This window comes from Harpia harpyja, chromosome 1 (genome assembly GCF_026419915.1).
Source record: "Harpia harpyja isolate bHarHar1 chromosome 1, bHarHar1 primary haplotype, whole genome shotgun sequence".
Taxonomy (NCBI): Eukaryota; Metazoa; Chordata; class Aves; order Accipitriformes; family Accipitridae; genus Harpia; species Harpia harpyja.
In genome coordinates, this window is record NC_068940.1 from 107,155,363 (window position 1) to 107,175,900 (window position 20,538).

At 41.7% G+C, this 20,538-nt stretch overlaps 1 protein-coding gene across 7 annotated transcripts in view; it reads right to left on the reverse strand.

Moving 5' to 3' along the window:
- Window positions 1-525: 525 nt before the first annotated feature.
- Window positions 526-20,538, reverse strand: part of SNAP47 (synaptosome associated protein 47) — a 31,203-nt gene continuing 11,190 nt past the window's right edge. For 6 of the 7 annotated variants that reach the window (XM_052808773.1, XM_052808754.1, XM_052808739.1 and 3 more), the window contains exons 3-5: window positions 17,392-17,876; window positions 13,313-13,443; window positions 526-3,761 (exon numbers count right to left, since the gene is read on the reverse strand). In XM_052808773.1, coding sequence (XP_052664733.1) covers window positions 3,615-3,761; window positions 13,313-13,443; window positions 17,392-17,876 — 763 coding nt within the window. In that variant the 3' untranslated portion in view covers window positions 526-3,614. Of the gene's footprint in view, window positions 3,778-13,312; window positions 13,444-17,391; window positions 17,877-20,538 lie in introns of all 7 variants that reach the window. The other variant, XM_052808746.1, reaches the window with a different exon arrangement.

The following is a 20,538-nucleotide window of genomic DNA, read 5'->3' on the forward strand; positions in this document are numbered from 1 at the left end:
TGCTGCATCTTCCCCCACGGAGCATTGGTCCAGATCTGTGACATTATTTGGAAAATAACAGCACTTGGGTTTAGGGTAGAAGGGAATGTAGGAGGCTTTAAGCACTTCTGGCAATAACAGAAGCTGTATTATTACCTAATAAGAGAAGTCTTGATCAGAGTAAAATCTTCATACTTGTGTACCGAGAAGCTGTTCAAATCGTGACATGTCCAAGCAGTTCTTAGTCCACTCTCTAAGAGCTGGAGCAGGTCCTGTGCAACAGGCTCCAGGACAGAGTACCACCCACCACGTACACTGTGCTGACATTCGCCCACTTCATTGTCCAGCTGAGGATAGCTGACATTCACATTGACAATATTCCACCAGTTAATATTTTCCCTCTTTCTTTAATAAAAAAAAAAAGCCTATCCTAAAACCCAACCCTACAAGAAGTGCTACACTAAATTCTGTTCCACAGGATGACAAGGGGGTGGATGGAGTAATTTTTACTGCAACTTCTCAGCCAAGTAAATACAAGAGAGAAGATCACTATTCCAAGATATTTAATAAGAAGAAATTACAGATTGAAAGTCCTCCGGGCACATGAAATTCAGCTAATGCACAGCTCTAGAATGGGTCACTTCTTACAAACAGCATTACAATTTTTTGCTTTAGTATGGACATGTTGGACTAACACAAACCACAAAATACTGAATCAGATGCAACAGCTAGCACTAAAAACCACAACAATAAAAAGTATGGCACAAAGAATGCTAAACCAAACGACGTGTAATTAGTATTTACTTTTGGCAATCCTGGTTTGGACTAATTCAGTTCAGAGATTCGTTCCCAGTCAGCACCAGGTTCAGTTAACATACATTTTGTGCAAAGTATACTTTTAAATTCATGAAATAATTAGTTGTGTAAACATATCTTCCTTTCACAGTAAAACAACAGTGATTTGGGTGTCAGAAACAAACAAGAGAACCCCAGACAATATTTTATTTCACAGTACATAGTGTATGTATATATAATCACCATATTCAGCAAGTAGGTAAAGTGCATGCCAGTAACAACTTGGACTGTAAATTAAGAACTTGCAGTGCAGAAGTACACTTTACTCCAATACTAACAAACTAATATGAAGTAATACAAAACAATGTAGAGTAAGGTCTTGAAAACAACATACTGCTGCATCAAAAGAAGTGTGACCAGCAGGTCGAGGGAGATGATTCTCCCCCTCTACTCCGCTCTCATGAGACCCCACCTGCAGTTCTGCCTTCAGCTCTGGGGTCCCCAACATAAGAAGGACATGGACCTGTTGGAGCGGGTCCAGAGGAGGTCCATGAAGATGATCAGAGGGCTGGAGCACCTCTCCCGTGAGGACAGGCTGAGAGAGTTGGGGTTGTTCAGCCTGGAGAAGAGAAGGCTCCGGGGACACCTTAGAGCAGCCTTCCAGTACCTAAAGGGGGACTACGGGAAAGATGGAGAGGGACTCTTCACAAGGACATGTAGTGATAGGACAAGGGATAATGGCTTTAAACTGAAAGAGGGTAGATTTAGATTAGATGTAAGGAAGAAGTTCTTCACTGTGAGGGTGGTGAGGCACTGGAACAGGTTGCCTAGAGAGGCTGTGGATGCCCCATCCCTGGAAGTGTTCAAGGCCAGTTTGGATGGGGCTTTGAGCAACCTGGTCTAGTGGGAGATGTCCCTGCCCACAGCAGGGGGGGTTGAAACTACATGATCTTTAAGGTCCCTTCCAAGCCAAACCATTCTATGATTCTATGGTTCTATACTCTATGTGGTTTACTGTACCTTTCTTTAAAAGGTAGGCTGAATCACTCTGAAATAGGAAAATTTCACATGAACTATCAGTGGAATAAACAGTTCAAAGCTTCACAGTTAAAAATATTGCACCAAAAGTGTTGTATTTGAAAGCAATACATGAAAAAATTTTTAATATAAAAACACTTTAAAAAAAAAAAAGAGACATATTACAACAGCTACTTTGAACTAAAATAGCTGGCAAACTGTAGGAATTGATGAAATGTGAGTTTTCTGTCACAGGTGATAGATATATGGAATACCTGGAATCTCTCCTACATAATATCAAGTAAGTTAGATGGGGAAAAGGTCTCCACTGTCCTGTACTCTCGATGGAGCTAAGTAAAACCTCAGTAAAATGTATTAGACAACAATTGACAGTATTCCCTTTTATTTTAGAAATACAGGTCTATAAGAAGTCTTGAAATGCTTCACCACCAGGTAGTGCAAATAAATAAAAGCCACAAGATCGATGGAGGTACCACGACTATCAAATGTTATACAGATGTCTACAGTTCTGACCATTGGCCCCACAGCCTGTGAATATGGAGTAGACACAAAAACCACAGGATGTTCTACACAACTTATGAAGTTCCCATTTAGAGAGTCAGAAATGAACAGTAGGGAGATCCTTGGAAAATGAAGCACAAAAAAGCAGAGAGACAAGAGACCTTCCGCTAACATCCATCAGAGGTGTGGCAGCCCAGATCCAACATGGTATTTAGGGACCACACTAAGTAAACGCTATGTTCACGACACTCTGAGGACACTGCATCCCATGTCAGACTATTACCAAAAATGTAAAACCACTTTAAGTGAGGGATACAAACAGTGAACTCCAAGAACTGAATAAATTCACATGTGAAGAAAATCACTTTCTCCACTCCAAGATCAATTCCTTCACTATGTATGCAGTTTAAAGGGGAAAAATAAAACACAGAAAAATGTGTAGATGATCACTGAAGATCAGCAGTCCCTTTTTGGAAAGCAGAAGCATGTATTAAACTTCGACACTTACTTTTTATAAGTGACTTAAGTAAGCAAAACATTTATCGAATGGCAAAAAAAAAATCTGCTCAATAAGTAGATGTCTCTACCAATAATGCACATTAACTAACCACCTTCTCTTGATTTCCCAGGACATGGCAACAGACAGCTGTGGCCACTAAGTCTTCATTACTCTTATAAAATTTCTGGGTACATTAAAAGCATGATTGAAACCTATTAAAACTATTTGCTCAGGGAACACAAGGTTTTATCACCATCATTTGCTCACCTCAGCATTAACTTACAAAAAAAAGCCTCAATGACTTGCAGTTGGACATCTGGCCCTTAGTTCAGCTATTAACTATTTTAAAGAAAGACCTTGAGAGAGAATTAATAGGCTGTAATCATCTAAAGTAGTCTCATATGCAGTTCATTTCTCCTTCACTTCTTCGTTGCAGTAAAAAAAAAAAAAAACCCAAACCTTTCAAAGGTAGCAACATAAAAAAGCACAGAAAAGTTGATTCAGATTGTATCACACCCCTTCATATTTACAGATTTTCTGTAGTAAAGAATCCACTATCATTATTTCACTGCAATTAGAAGTCTCAGCTTTTTTAATCCTGAAACAGCCCTTCAAACATCATCCAAGTCTGGAAACATTTTCAAAACCCTCAGGAACTCGACAACAGCAGCATCATATTCCAGACAATATTGCAAACACCTCCCACGCAATCAAAGTGTCTATTAAAGAAACAGTCTTGAAAAACACAGTTCCCCGATCCTCCTCTTCCTCACGATACCATCCCCACTGGCTCCAGCAAGCGCTACGTTAGTTTCTTTATTCTGCGGTTCTGCTTGTCAATATTCAGCGTTGCACGGTCTACGGAAGTAGTGATGGAATCGAGAGCTTCGTCTTGTCTCTCCAGCTCGGCTTCTGTCTCCAAGGCAAGGCCCTTCAGTTTCTTTAGTATCTGTCAGAAGAAAAGACTGAGAGCTTTCAGCAATCAACCAGCCAGTTCTTTGAGAAATGTAATAGACCCATGGCAATTAGTTATTTCATTGCTTTAGATGACCAAATCATTTGTTGGAGTCTGCGCTGAAGCGTGCTGGTGAAAAGACACAGGTCTTGCTCCAATAAGCTGAATTGAGATGAACTAAACAATGAACTAAAGACCAGAAAAATCCAATCTGAAATGTTAGGGTTATACGGGAGGGGAATAAATTAGAAGTAAAAATCAGTGTAAACATCAGCTTTTTGCTGGCTCTGTTATTATCTCCTCGGTATGTCTGCATCTTAGAGCAGGAGCTTGTCCTGAGATGTTGCGCACATTGAGAGCTGCTGCAGACAGAGAGCGAAGCTGGTGCAAAGCCAGAAGGGGATCACATGGCTGAAGGCGTAGCAAGGTTAGGCAGGGACCAGGTCAAAGGACAGAAACGTTGTTTTACTACAAACCACTAAAGAAAGATGTGTCATTGGATGGAGCAGAAGGGAAAAAGTGAGACTTGGGCAACTAAACAAATAATTTTCAAGGAACTAGAGGGTGGTGTGGTATGAACGGACATCAAGGCAGCCAAGAGGCTCAGGCTGTACCCAAGATGAGAAACAACAGATGCACTGGCCACAGCTCTATTCCAGGCTGCAAGCATTATATTACATATCAACCGGTTTACACTACACTTAGCAAATTACTGTTTGTATGTGGGACTGTAAGCAAACACCCTGAGCTACTCCAAGATTGTGAGGAGACCCTGTAGTCTGAAAAAGCCTATAGATACTGGTCCAAACAGGGCAGAACCCTCTAAAATGGAAGGAGAAAGCCAGGCTGATGCATTCTTAAGGCTAGGAGACATCCATAATGATACCGTACACTGACTTATGGGGCCTACTCAACTTAATTTTCATCAGTTCACACAACCAAGTCCAAGAGCAGAGATCCAAACAACACAAGAAAAATCTGTCTTAATTCCTTACCCTGTAACACTGGCTCCTTTTAGCAGCAGTCCAAGGCATGAGTCATATCATTGCCTTTTCTTCCCTCTGGTGGCTACTCCCTTAATAAGCCTGGTTGTATGAACTGAAAGCACCTGCCCGACAGGCAAGCCTCAGCTGCCTTCCCTCGGATGTATCAGAGGGAGATTTGGAAGCACCATATCATACTGACTGGAAATCCAGCTTCTCAGTTGCTTCAGATCATAAAGGGGATGTCTCTGCTGGCCTACATGATCTGCTTCCTTAGGCATCCACAGATGATGAGGATAACCTCACACTATCTGCTTAATAAAAGCAGTTTATCCAATCAATTGCAATAACAGTCTCCAAGAAAGCAAATTATCCCAGCACTATCCCACAACGTCAACTGCTGTGGTACATGAGCATCCAGGTAATGCTACTGAAGATACCAGAACTGCAGCCTGTCTAACAAAATAAAGCAGTGGCTTTCAGTAAAATAGGGGAAAAGAATTGTACTCTATACATGTTTAATTTTTTTTTTTTTTCATAACAACTGGTGAACTCTGTTTTCTTGTTTTCCTTTTAGAATACATATAATCAGCCCCAAGAAAGCTGCTGTGAAACATCAGCAGCCTCTTTATCCACATGTGGGGCTGAATTCCACAGCAGTCCCATCGTTTGCAGCTATGCAAGTTACCGGTTTGAGAAAAGCAGTGAGGAATATCATATCTAGCTGGAATGGCAGGGGAATTTTACACAGACAAAATGCTTTGACTAAAGCTGGACGTCAGCCACAGTAGTGAGATTTATCTCGTAAAATATCTCTCAGCTCTTTCCATAAATCACAAGCAGCTAGAAATACGGCTGTACGAATAACTGGTTTTGCAATTTGGCTGCCAAAGCAAAAATACAAAACAAACCATGGATCAAGCTTAATCTACTTTTTTCTCTTCTTAACAAACCTACAAGCTAAAACCCCCTCTGTTTCTATCCCAACTGAAACACTTCAGGTTCTGTCACTGTAACAGGAAAGCGAGGCTGTATTCCCCAAACTGGAGGTGGTAGACATGTGTAGGATACGCACCAAAAAGAAAAATTACATGATCAGATCTATCACGTGTATGATTCAGGACACAGGTCTGAAGTAAGGTCTTGCCTCTCCCGAGGAAGTAACTTTACTACTTGGAAATGGGAAGGAAGTTCAGAGGTAGCTTTCCCTCAGTCCTTTCTTTGAGCTTCTTCTGCATATATTTTATATATACAAACGTACATATAAATACATAAAGTAGCCAGTGCTACATGAAATGACTCCTACCATTCATAAAGTCACAGTATAATTAAGATTCAAAAAGACCTCTGAAGGTCTTCTGGTCCACTTCACCCAACTAAGAGCAAGGCCAGCTTCAATGTTCAGCTAAGAGAAGATTACAGGGTTTCAGCCTCCACTCCAATAAACTTCTAATTCTTTATGCTAGTTTAAGAGAAAAGAGACCTCATTCTTTCAGTACATCCTAAAGGATGGCAGTGAAAGACATGTGCTTCATCATTTGCAGATGATTTAAAGATGGTTCACGCTGACATTTTTTCAGCAAGTTTACTAAAGAGTTTTATCCAAGAGCATCCCAAAATTAGTTTTCCAGCACAGCAGATCAAAAGCAGCAGCAGCTGACGACGCTTTCTAGATCATGGCATGACACATGCTCCTGAATGGGCCCTCTGGCCATTCAACCCCTCCTTCTGCTGCAGCAAGACACACAGTATTGGAAGTTTATCACCAAACACCCTTAGCAGTGCGGTAGGTTGAGCTTTCCTGAGCCATGTCCTCACCCAGCACATCTCAGCTTGTGAAATCCATTGAGGCAGCACATAAGGTAAATGTGGTGACATGCAGTGCAAGCCTCCGAGAGAGCAATGTAGCAAAGCAGGGACTGGCACGAGAGGATGCAGAAAGGAAGTAGGGACACTCCTCCTTCCCCACCTCTCCAAGAGGCACCCAATTTATTTAAATCAAAATTGTGCCCAAAAAAAGGCCCAGGTTTGCCATGAAAACCAGTTTATTTTTAGTTTCAAACCAAATTACTTTTGATAGGCTTTGCATTCATTAGAGCATACTTAACATTTAAAATACAGAAAAAGACACAATTGTTGAGAACAGAAAAGCTTTTAAAATACGAAAGCAGTAAAATGGAAACTCGGTCGGCTACAGGGCTCTGCTCAGTTCACCTGCCAATTAGGCTCTGCCTTGAAACACAGCAGGCGATGATGATGTGGTTACTCACACACAAAAATAAAAGGCAAGTGGCTCACTTTCATCTGTTAATTCTCTTTGCCTAAGAGAGTCTGGTAATAAATTCCTTAACCCTTTGTCTGTCAGCATCTTCAACTGTTCAAGTTGAGAGCTGCTACTCAACCCAATGGGACCTGAAACAGTTAAGATGCTTTTCCAGCACAGTCCACAGAGCTTGCTGGAAAGAGTTACTGGAACCTGAAGTCTGGCCAAAGCTGGTCGCTATTTTTGCAAAGCAAAATGATGGCAAGATGTCTAGTTATCACTGCTCCAGTTCTGTCAGCTGCTCAGAGGAGCAGTGTCTTCTGTGCCAGCATGTAATTTGGACAGTGAACCAAGACATGAAAACTCAGCATGAAACTCTATCTCTTACACAAAGCCAAACAGCAGGTATGAGGCCATCAAAGACGCATTTTAAAGGAACATTTCCTCAGGCACTGGTCAATCTCACACTGAGACAGCCTCAGATTTATGCCACCAGATTATAATTTGGAAAGTCTGATTTATCTTTGTGGTTCTGCCACAGATTTTCTGTGCAACTTCAGGCAAGTTACCTAATATTCCCACGCAGAGTTCTTGCTGTAAAAAACAAGGAAGCAAATTTGTCACTGCTCTCCAAATCCACCCTGCGTCAAGTGTTCAACTACAGCAGACCTGGGCCTTGCTGGGAGAAGAGGTGTCCATCCAAGCTATGTACCCCAAGTTCTTGTACAGACTATGGGGACCTAGACAACGCAGTGCAGTTTAGGTCATGATTCATCTGCTCTATTTTATGTACCTGCTTAAGGAGGAGTTCAAGTGCTGCCCACTCCTCTCTGCTTTGGCTCAAGTGAGAGCCGAGCAACCAGCTTAGCTGGAGACAATCACAACAGACACAAATGGAATGACAGGAGAGGACTCCAAGACCGTGAACCTGCTCAGTACTTAGCTCTGTTACTTCATCATTTTGCCACACCACCTGAAGACCTAAACTCAAAGTGTCAGGCACTGTACAAACACAGATTGTATCCTAAAGATTTTACAATGCAGACCTCAGTTTGGTTTGGGTCCTGAGATGCCATCATAATAATGCAGTTTAGCTAAAGCTTGTGAATTATCATCTACCATTGTAATACACTGAGTATCCAGCAGTAAAAATAAGACACAGAAAGTGTCATTTGCAGGAAGTATTGCCAATTGTAGTTTGAATTCCCTGAAATCGTCCCTGACATCCACTCCATTATCCCTGTGCAACTGAGGTCTGAATGCTAAAGCAGAGCATGTATAACCAGAAATGGCTATTGAATGCAGCTTCCCCAGCCAAATTCACCTGTTATTAGGAAACAAAGAAGTGTCATTTGGAGCACTCTGAACTAGGGTGTAAACACAGGTTTTGACAGTGGTAACTTGTCATGATTTAATACAGTGCTTCACCTCTGTGCTGAACATATTGCAGGTGAGTGGGGACAACACCTAAAATATTCCAATGTGCTCAAACCCACAATAGGGATTGAGCGATCTTGCACCAAAAATATTGTGGCCTGTCCACATCCTCTCCTGCTGCACCTGGAAATGGGCAGGGAGACAGCAAAGAGCAGAAACACATTAAACAACTGCAACACAATTTACTAGAGGACATTTGTCAATGCCTCATGAGACAAGTGCAACTTGCCATAACAAAAATCTATGGATTTACGTTACTTCAACATGCTTCCTGTTGGGGATTGCCACTATCAGCATGTGCCTGTAGCTATGCAAAGCACAGACCTTCCTTCTGCTTGATCCAGAGTTGTATTTGGTGTATGAACACCCAAACTCTACACCAGCCACTAGCAAAAGTGCTTCTGCCTGCTCTAGAAATCAGGCTGTCTATTGTAGCACAAAACTTCTGAGCACAGAAAACACTGGAATAGGCAAGTTTGACAGGACAGCGGGTCCCTTGTAACTGAAGCACACAAAAGTAAACAAATTTTAAAGCATCAGCTCTTTTGAGCCAGTGGCTATTCAGACAGTATGGAAGGGTCACTGTTCACTATCTTATTCTTAGTGGCTGATTTCTCCCATTAGTTCATCTTGGACAGAAGTCCAATTTGATTTACCTGTTCAGGGAGTACTAAGCACCCATGGTGCCACTAACATACAAATGGCCTTGTCTGGAAAAAAGATACTCAAGCAGCTCCACAGGCTTAACTACCACCTTTTATTTTGGTACCATTAAATACTTAAGTTACACACAAGCAAATACAAAGCGTTAGTTGTGAGGACCTCAGTTCTCTCCCTGTATTGTGCCTTCCAAAAAATAAATCCAGGGCATGGTCATTACACGTGTGTGTTAAGATCAGTTGTCAGTTGATCGCTACAGGCCATGGAACAAGGCCATCCCATGAGCAAATTTGGTATTTAGCACTTGGAATGAACGGTTCCTCAACAAAACACTTTTTTTCTGACCTAACAGTTGTGATTTCCTGAGATGAGGGCATAATAAAAGGGTAAATAAACACTGAAGAGACTCTGAAAGTAGAAAAGGACTGAAATGGAACTATCTAGACCCAAGAAGACATCGAGGAAGCAAACATCACAAAGATATGCACTGGGATGTGTTTTTTTTCCCCAACGTTACAGAATTAACTTCTTTAATAGTATCTTTGTCTTCATGGCATACACGATCTGCCCACAGTAAATATCAGGGCAACAGTTCTTTGGCAGGAACGGTTTTGGAAATTAGAAAGCACTGGTTTGGCAAAATAAATTCAAATTTAGTGAATTCCCCCCCCTCGACCACAGCCCTTAAGCTAATATTATCATATCCCCTCCCACACCCGGTGCCATTATGTCAGCCACAGCGAGGCGGTAGGCAGAGGCTCAGCCAGAGACCACAGGAACTTTGTAGGCTTCTCCCTCCATCTCTATAGCACAGCTAAGGAACACAGCTCATGCTGTCACAAACTCTGTGTTTTTAACATAAATGTCCCTTCATGAAGTCTTGGTGAAGTCCTTTACTTAGGCACCTGATCACAACTGCAGATGCTCAGGGCTTCCAGCTCTAATGGAAGGAATTCAACATCATTCAATTCCTGCCGCAAAACATCTACTGTTATTATTGCAAGTACTTTGTTTTTGAGCAACAAATATTTGTCTGTTCATCACAAATTCCTCTTACTTCTCCAACTTCAAAAGTTCTGCTGGACTTACCCACATCACAAGTAATGAGGGGGACAGCCAAGCTCTTCTGAGCTTTGTGATTTTTTTGGTTTTTTTTTAAAAACAAGCACTTGCATTACAGATAATCAAAGAATAAAAGATCATAATCCTCAAGAGAAGAAACTGCTCAGAAAAACAGTGTCGTTATCAACATAAGTACTTCAAATACCTTCAATTCATTCATGGAAGTCTGATGCCACAAGCATCCTTGTCTTCAATGCATGTTAATGCTTTGGACTTGTAACTGTTTTTCCTTTTTACTCTCTAAATGCTTTGCAAAACATGCTTAACCATCATCCTGCTCATTCCCAAAGTGGGACCTGAACTGAAGCAGTGCAAAGAAGCTCTCTGGGAGCAACTGCATCAATGAAAGACAAGCCCTTGCTGCAGGCTAAAAACAACTATGTGACTACGCGTACTGCTCCTTGATGAGACATACTTGGAGAAAAAAAGGACAAAGCAGCAGCATACACCTCAGCAAGGAGCACCCTACAACCTAGCTCATGACTGACTGCTTAAGGCCACACAGCTGGAAATGAGACAAAGCTCCTGGTTCCCTGCCCTGCTTTCTCTTTATGGACTTAACCCACTGCTCAACCATAAAATGACTGAATATGGTAAATATAACCTTAGATAAAGCCTTGACATACCTTTAGATAAGTATTAAATGTCCTGCTCAGATGTAGTTTCAAGATCTTCACCTTGACGCTTCCAGGGGTTCAATACCTGAAAGGCTTTGTATAGCGTTTACCATGATGCTGCCCTTGAACCCCATTAGAATACATCCCCAACCTTTATACCTTTCAAATTCCCTTTTACTGGTAGGAACTCCCCCTTTCAATCATGCTTTCCTTCACTTCTACATCTTTACACTTCCCCTCTAAATCTCACCACATTCTCTCCTAACAGAACTGAAAGATCCTGAGCTATTTCACTCTGCTTTGCACTTTAGAGCAATGAGAAAAAGCAGTGCTTGGACAACTGGGAGCAGCTGGAGAGACACCAGTCTGTACATCATCAGAGGCTTCATTCCCAATTCACAAGATTTGTTGGAAGATGCTGAACTCCCCATGCTCTGCTTCTCCAGTCACAGCCAACCACTTTGATAATATTAAGCACTAACAAAGTTTGGTGTTCAAAAACTGGCCCTGGGGAAGCAATTCCTAGAGACCTTTTTCTGCAAGGTGTACCAAAATGTGTCTTCAATAGTAGTCCATGACCAACAACCCTTCATACCGTATTAAGCTTTCTTGTGTACACCTACAAATCAGAACTATAGTGCTGAAAAGCTGGCATTTAAGGAAGGAACAACTAGCCCTTCTGTATACACAACAGTTGTACAAAGTGTATACATGCATGAATAATAGATTGCTGCTATTTGTACAACTACAACTGAGAAATACTCTCCCTTAAAATCTTCCAAAAGGTCAACGTTGCTTCAAAAAAATGCTTATTTTTTTTCATAAAATCATAGATCATGATAAAAGATAAGCTCTTTAAAAGATGAGAAGGGAGAATGATTAAATGGTGAATAGTCCATTTTGTTTTTCAAAAAGCCCAAATAAGATATTACAGTTAAAAGATCTTGATTATATTTTGGTTACAGAAGCAAGTTTTGGTCTAAGACTGTGTATTTATGTGGTGATTCCTAGTAAGGAAAAGAAACAGGAGTTTTACAGGAAATTACGGCATGTACCTTAAAATTATTCATGACTAGAATGATGACTAAAGAGGCCTGACTCTCAGGGAACAGGTGCTCAGCAATTATTGGGAAAAAAATCAGGTCAATTCATGGCCTGTCAGTTTGGCATTCAGATCCTCTCCCCACCCACGCCACCCCACAAGCTCACCCCAAATCATTAACTAGCTTAAAAATTCTTGGCTTGGTGTGGTATAAATAAATACCAGAATTGTCTTTTGAGCTGCAGTTAATCTTGAAAGTGTTTTGTTTTGTTTTAACACTGGTCATTTAACGCTGTTTCTAGTCCGCCATCCAGCACAGTGAGTTTCAGAAATTTCTGAAATTAATCTTCTGCAAAGGTTAAACTCTCACTTACCCAACTGGCTTTGGTCAATTTTAATAAATAGATTTTTCTTGCAAGAAGTTTTCATTTGTAGCCACTCAAGTCACTACTAAGTGCTTTTGACTCTCAAATGCACTCAAGCTAACAGAATTTGCCCTATTCTAATACCCAACTATAAAATAAAAGAAGGGGGCTGGAAGGCTGCAGGCTTGACTAAGAGGCAATAGAATTATCAAAGACTTCACATGATGCTATCACCAAGCTACAGATGGAATATCAAAAAGAATCAGATGCGGGGGGGGGGGGGGGGGGGGGGGGGAGAGAATAAAGTTTAATCTTCAATCACATCTTCTGATGTGGCTGTGATCATCACCAGTAAACCGATTTTAATGGAAAAACCACTAAAACCATATTCTTTTGCTTTTCCAGTTAGCTCACTGTTTCCAATCAACCACATACTACAAAGTGGGATTCTTCACTAAAAGTTCTGAACATCAGCTATGAGAGAAATTCCTTGAAGAGGCATTTAGAGGAACAATATCAGACTGGATTACTTTAAATAAATATTTTTTGTCTAGTAAAATCTCCAACCTATTTCCCCTTTATTAATTTGCTGGACTGCATACTTATTTCCTAACTACAAGTTCTCTCTGTGTGTTTGTAAAACACTGTGTTCAACTTTGTGGCTGCTTCTGAAATAGAACTGCTTATCCTTACTAAAAAGAATAAGATAGCATAGGGAAAACACAAAAAAAGCTGAAAATGATTTAATTGTTAAGCTGCTTAATCTTCAGAAAAAACAGGTTACGGTTAAGGATTTTCCTTGGCTTATAATCCTATCACTTAATATATTTTGCTGATAATCCCCGATTTGCTCAAAATAGTTAAAAACAAATATAAAGTTATCAGTGTATTTTAATCACAGGCTTGATTAACTAATTTTTAAAATATACCCATGTAAATTTAGGTAGAGGAATATTTTGTTAAGGACAATGACTATGTTTCTGATGATGAAAATGCAGGTTATTAAGGAAGCAGAGGGAGTGAAACAACTCTTATCAAAGTTATCTCAACTTATACCTGTTTCAGCTCTTTTGCTTCTTCCTGGGAGATCTTCTCTTGCTTCTGCAGCTGAACCTGGTCATTGTCCATCCCTTCTCTGCCTCCCACCGGAGAGCCAGGCTGCACCACTCCTCCCAGGAGTCCTGTGGCTGCAAGAGAAATTCCCATGGTCAGACTGCCATCTCCTGTACCAATGGGGAGGACTAGTGCTAGTATCAAACTGGTTGACCTCTGCTTTGCTCCACAGCAGTTTGCGAGGGGACAAGCACAGAGAAGCCTATTCCAATCTTGCCCAGTAAGCTATGTTCTTCTAGAAAGGATTCGAGCTGTACTTTGTACAACACCTAACCTGGAAGTGACCAGGCTGCCAAGACACAACTTATTATTAAAGGCAGCATTTGGAGAATGGGTTCATTTTGGGCAGTGGGGATTCATCTGAACAGAGAGCGAAGAAGCAGCAACACACTCCCAATCAAATAAATGAGGATTCTCCACCTGCTGCTTCTTTTCTCTTTAACCTTTTTAATTAAAGAATTTAAAAGTGATGGGTCAGGGACAGAGCCCAAGAGTCAAGTCAGCAAACCCCTGAAACAGAAGGGCAACACTGACGCTAACAGCCACCCCCAGCTAAGCAGCGTGGACGCAATCCCTCGTGTAACATGCCACCTGTCCTTTATTTAAAGCATCAGCTCTTATTGCAGTATCTGATACTACCCAGTAGGGTAGCAGGGACGTGCTGCAAGGAAAGGTTGTTATTTCTGATGCAGATGGGTGCTAAACACCCGAGACACACATCTTGGCTCCTAGAGGCGCTTCAAACATCTCCGAAGCTCTCCCACTTAAAGAGGCACCAAGAAAGAAGCTAATGCTACCACTGTCACCTGTGAGCACATGGCCTGACCCAGCACAGAACAGCGACAGCAGCTCTTATGTACACCAGGACAGAAAGCATGTCAGAGGCCAAAGCTCACCGCCAGGTCGAAGAGCTGGTGCCCTGCTGGCTGGCCAAGTGACGGTGTACACCTGACCGCTTTGGATAGCATTACTTCCCTGTGAAAAGGGAGACAAAAGCTAAACCAAAAGTACCAAACCCTAAATCCCTCTCAAGTAATTACTGCAAACTTGTAATCCCTGGAATTATTTGGTTATCAGCCTGAGAGTCACTGGACTCAGACACCGTCAAGATTTAAGACAAGCAAGTCATTCACTGCACTAGTGTTACCCTGTGCAAATGCTCCTTGTATTCGGAGGGGCTAAGAACCAGGCACTGAAAAACACTGCTTTTGGTAATTTACTGTCACGGTGTCCCTCAGAGGACAAAGTGGGGAGGGAACAGCAGACCCTCCTACAGCAGCAAATAGCCAGACGAGATTCTTTGTGTTTCTTATCAGCTGAGTGTCACCATATGCTAATTATTTCATTAAAAACAAGAAATCTATCCATTTCACTCCATTAATCTCGCTGAGGACAAGAACAGGAGGGGGACATGACAAAGGTGCACAAAAAGAATGGGATGAGGAAGGAGATCTGGCATTTCCCAGCAATTTTCTAGTTTTAAAAAAGGAAGAGAATTGAACAGAAAGACAGAAACACTTAAAAAGCAATTTTGTTTCGTTTGTGTTACACACAGTTGGACTGTGAGACTCAACTGCCACCACGTGAGGACGACAAGCTACCAAACCTCTGAACAAAGTGCTGGAAACTCATAATAATGAGAATACTCGGTCATAGGGGTAAGCAGCCTCGAAAGGGATAAAAAACTGTGAATGCCAGTCTTCAGCTAGGACTGAGACAGCACTGCCCTAGATTGTTAGACTGCAGACACACTGCGGGATTTCTTGTGCTTTTTAATCTTGGGTAGCTGTTATCAGCCATTATTGAGGATGTTATTGGCTAGGAAAGTACTGGTTTGATCCAGTACAGAAGAACCTCAGTTACAAAGCAAATCTCACTGCTCTGTCCTGAGCATTTAAATACCCATGTGGCTTGGTCCAAAAAAATACAGTCAGAAAAGACATGCAAAGCAGCTAAAAATACTTTCAGATAATCTGGTGTGTACAAAACTCTTCACAAATTCCTCTTCTAGGTGGAATCAAGCCAAAACTCTTAGGAAAGAAGAGTTTTTTGTATTTACTTATACAAATGTGCAATATGTACAACTTTAAGGCAGAACTAGTAAAACAGACAGGATCCAGATGAGACTATGACAGTTGTGAAACGTTCACATCTCTGAGCTGCACCACCGAGGGCAAAGAACGTTACCAGCCAGTTTGCCAAGACAGATATAGCTCCGCTTCAAAGATATTTCTCCTATAAGTCTCTGAATCAACATTCACTATTCGCTATCTGAAAATACACACATATATTTTATGTGTACACAGAGGCAGGCATGCATAACAGACTTTTTCCCCCCTGCTTTTAGGGGGGGGGGGGGGGGGGGGGGGAACAAAAATTAAAAATCAGTATTTCCACCATGTGAGCAGCCATGGAAAAAACCCAGAGGTTAAAACGCAGTCCGTGACTGCCATCTTGTGACAGAAGACAAGACGGCGACAGACTCTGGGGTAGGAACAAACAGGGTTTTGGTGGAGCTGGAGAAGTCAGGATTTCCATAACCTCCAGTTTTCTTTACTGACATTTCCAAATTAAACAGTCAAAATGCAGGTGGGGGTAGGAGAGCAATATCCTTGACTCACTGACTCAGATGCAAACAGAGCAGAGCAGTGGGAAATTAAGCACAGTAGGGCTGTATAACCAATTATTTTATGTAACCAGTCTTAAGACCATCAGGAACTGAACACCAATTTGCTGGAATAACTCAGTGCTTAAGAAACCAGCAGGTTGTTTTTCCTCTAAGTTGTTGTGCTGACATTTTAGTGCCAGATGCCCAAGACTTACTTCCTTAAAAATTAACAAGCTTTTCCAAGCTATGGCCCTTGACGACTCGTCAACAAGAGGACATTATCCTCCCTGCTGAAGTCCAGTTTTAGCTTGGTGCACAGAAATAGGTTCATCTATTGTTTTACTGTATCATTTTTCTACTCGTTTTTAATATACTGGCAATAAAGCCATCCACCAATTTGTTCTTTTGTCACTAACAGGAAAAAAAGAGGATTCAGGTGTGTTGATAGAAATAAACTCCTAACAAGACAAAAATTCACCAGCTCTCCAAATGAATCCAGGGTTGGATTACAAAACCAAAAAACAACTCTCCCTGGAATTTTAGAAGTAGTAATAGTAGTAAGGAATGTCATTCTTATTGTTGTGAAAGGGTTTCAGTCTCCACTGTGTTTTCTTAAAACAATTAAACTATGCATTCACCTAATCTGAGACCTAAAATCTCCTAAATCCAAACACCTGAACTTCTCAAATAACAAAATCCTACTTTTTAAGATATGAAAATTAACGTGATGTTTATCTCATATGTTATTTAAAAACTTGTTGGACTGGAAATTTGTTTTAAATTTTCTACAATTAACTGAACGACAGGTTTAATAAAAATATGCTTCCAGCTATGAACTGGAAAAAGGAAAAATAGCAGTGACAGAGGACTCCGAAGCACGCAGTCACGAGAGAAGAATGGATTTCTAATAACCCTTCCCCACAGAGTGGCACAATACTGAACTGGTGACCACCAGAAAAAGAATGACATTGTAGTTAAAACACCGGCCAGTAGCTGAAACTCAAATTAAGCTAATCCTTTCACAAAATGGTGTGGAGTTAGTGACAACACCAGCTGAGAGCACAATGTTAAAGAGAGCTTGGCATGTTCCAGCTGTCAGGCTCCTCAGGGACACCCAGCTTCAGCATCTACAGTCACAGGTTTTGCAAATGTAGTTGGGAGAAAGTAAATCCAACTAGACTAAAACAGGGCCACACACTTCTATTATCTCTGCCCTCTCCCTCTTGGCAAGAGGGCCTAAAGTCACCGAGCAGTTATTTCTTGCATTTTATCATCAGCATGGTCTCACCGTTGGGGCCAGGGGCAGAGGATTTGCCTTGTAAATATTATACACTATTCTGAGCTTGAAAACCACTTGGAAACTTTTGGTACTAGTGTTACTGCTTACAGATGAATTGCTTTGTCTGTCACATACCTGCTTGCCAAATGGAGGTCCCCAGATCTACCTGAGGAGACTTTCTGGCACCAACAAATCCTAGAGCATCTTCTAAAAACTGTATCTTCTTGCTAAACTGCATCTCCAAGATGGGGATTGCTTCTGGCATCTTTGCTGACAAGAGCCGGTAAGAGGTGTCGGGCTTCCCAATAAATCTCTGACGGACACTGATTTCATATGGCGTATGAACTCTGATATCATCTACATCCTTTGATTCAAACCGGTGAATGACCTGAGAATTGCAGTCACTGATTTCCAGGCCAGAAGCGAAGAGCGTGAGTTTTCCTGGCTTGACATTTGAGTCTGTTCTGTGGGTGATAATAACTGGAATTCTAATTATGATTCCTTCCTGGTTTTTCGAATCGGAAACTGTGGCAGTTTCCTTTGGCTTGGTTTCCAATGGCGCTTTCCAGAGCTTGCTGCTAAATGGCCACCAAGAAGGAGATTCGAGCTCAGTCAATAACCTAGCAGAGAAAAGAGAGTGTTAGAAGAGTGAAAGCCAGTAGGAGGGTCATGCTAGCCCACCAGTCAAAGCAAATTACCAGACACAAAGATTTCTTAAGACTGAATCCAGCCCTCTGTTATTTCGCTCCTCAAACCTACTCACGGCTTACCAGGATCCATCCATTTTAAAAACAAGCTTTTCTTCATTTGCTAACATGTTGGAAAGTGGTCCCAGAATCTCACTGTTCTGATGTGAGAAATCCAGCTTCCATCTGGATTTACTCAGGCCAATTTACACCCACCTGTTCTTCAGCTAACACCGCCTTTTATCTCAATGTTTCTACACTTGGCCATCACCACCGCTGCCTTTTTCTGCTCCTTTATACCTCAGCCCCATAGTGTGATGCCACCTTTTGCTTTGCCCCCACTCCCAAATTCCCATTGCCAGTTAAAACACTAAGAGTGCAAGGTTGAGGCTGAGAAGCCCAGCAGACTGCCCACTGGCATCCAGCACCTGCCTCACCATCAGTGTTGGTGTAGCTCCTGAAGGAGACAGGCCTCCTTGCTGGCAAACTCGTGCCTTAGCTTAAAGATATCGGACTCACTTTAGGAGACATTAAGCAACTGCTCCCAAGGAAGACCACTGTATAGCCAGAAATAACACAGGTAGTGACGCCCCTTATTTCTATGCAAGAACATGCACCTAAGCAGGCACCTAAGTTTATCAGCTGTACTCAAGAAAGGTGTAACACACTGTTAGGAAGAATCAGTGATATGTAGGACACGATCCTTCTGTTGTGTTTTCTATCAGCATGGCCCACTCCCCTTTTCTGGGGTCCTCTCCCAAGAAAGGATCACAATCACAGATATCTTTGGATCTAAGCCTCACCAAGTACTCTTTCCACCAAAAAAAAAAAAAAAGGCAATGAGAAGAAAGGTGGTTTTGGTTTGATTTTCCACATGCTGTGCTGTCTGTTAGCACCCCTTTCCAGGTCTAGACAGGAGTTAAGAGGCAGAGCCACAGTCAGCACTTATGATGCTCCGTTTCTCCCACTTTCCTCTCGTGCCCTGCCCGTCACCCAAAACCATCCTGCTAGCAGAGGATCCTGTATTTCAGGACAACTCAGCCTGAGTGGCTAGAAGGAAATTTTGGGGCCAACTACATCGCCCCACACAGTCAACAGTAACTTCACATCTCACTATGCAAGCAGCCACCTCCTCTCTTACCCACCAGCAGCCTCTGGTACCCGCCTCGCATCTGAGCCAAAATGGCTCATCTCCAGTTGCAGGCAGGCATAGGAACAGGCAAGTCAACTCTCTGGGATGTATCCACTGCTCAAACAACCCCTCACTGGAAAACAGTGGTGAGCTGGCTGGAAGCATCCCACAAACCAAACCAGCCTGCAGGCAACTAGCCTGATCAGAATGTTTTAAATGGAGATTTCTCAGCCCACCCGTCAGTCACTGAGCAGAACAGGAAAGCCATCTCTGGAGGCACAAATGGATTCTTAATTAACTAATGGGAGGGAAGATGTTATGTTTAAATCAAACACAAAAAAAGCTCTAAGGAAGTTCAACCCAGATCAGAATTGTGTTCCTCCCCACCCCATAAATAACTTAAAGACTACCCAGTGATTAGCCATCTGCCACTGCCATGGCAGTTGTAGTAGATGCTTCTAATGAAGCCAGACCACATGAAATAAAATCTTTAACGCAACACTGTCATCTTACTGACGCTACAAAAGACGATTTACCAACTTAAATCCTAGAGATGCAAGCCTTACCAGACCAAAATACAAAGTACTACTGCTTCATTGCTATTTTGGCAAGCCAGCTTGATTTAATTTGTTTTTAAGTTTACTCTAGAAAGGTACTGCCTGACAAAATATGCATCACAGCAGTGCTGCTCTCCAGATACTTTTTGTAATGATTTATTTTCCATGAGAGAATCAGACTGTGTCTACAGAAGAACTTTGCAATTTTAAAATCCTGTTTAATTTGGCTGCAGACAAAGTCTAATCTGAAAGAGGAAGCTCTAACTGAACACACTTTGTTTACTAGCCATCAAAGTTCTGCACCAGCTTCAAAACAGACCTACCTAAAGAAATTCATCTGCTGGGAAAAGCGGAAAAAGTCATATTGAGAGTCAACCACTGAATTCATGGACAGCAGAGGCAGAATGAATTGTTCCAAGAATCTACTCCCAACTAAAGCATGAACATCAGATATTTATATAGATAGCATGCAACATGAGTAATGGGTCTGGAGCTCTCCGCTGCCCTCTGAAAATGCTGTGACACTCCTTAAAAAAAGGGAAAACAAAACAAAACAAAAGACAGACCAAAGGAGATGTAACAGAAAGTTCTGCAATAACAGAATTTGAAATGGCACAGTATCATAGATTTAGGGCTGAATTCTGAAACTATGAGGTTCAACTTAAGTTCAACACAGAGAATGACTGGAAAAGCCCAAGGCTCTGCTAGCACACACCATCTTCTAAATTAAAAGCCATGCTCTAACCTACCTGCTGTCACTAAACAGAAACAAATGACTTGATCTCATTCCTACAGAACGCAAAGCACATTTTCTGTCCTCTCGGTGTATTACAGAGTTACAACAAGGTATTTCAGGGCAACGACAGCTTATGCCTGTGTCTTAACCTATGAAAAGTCATTAAATTCC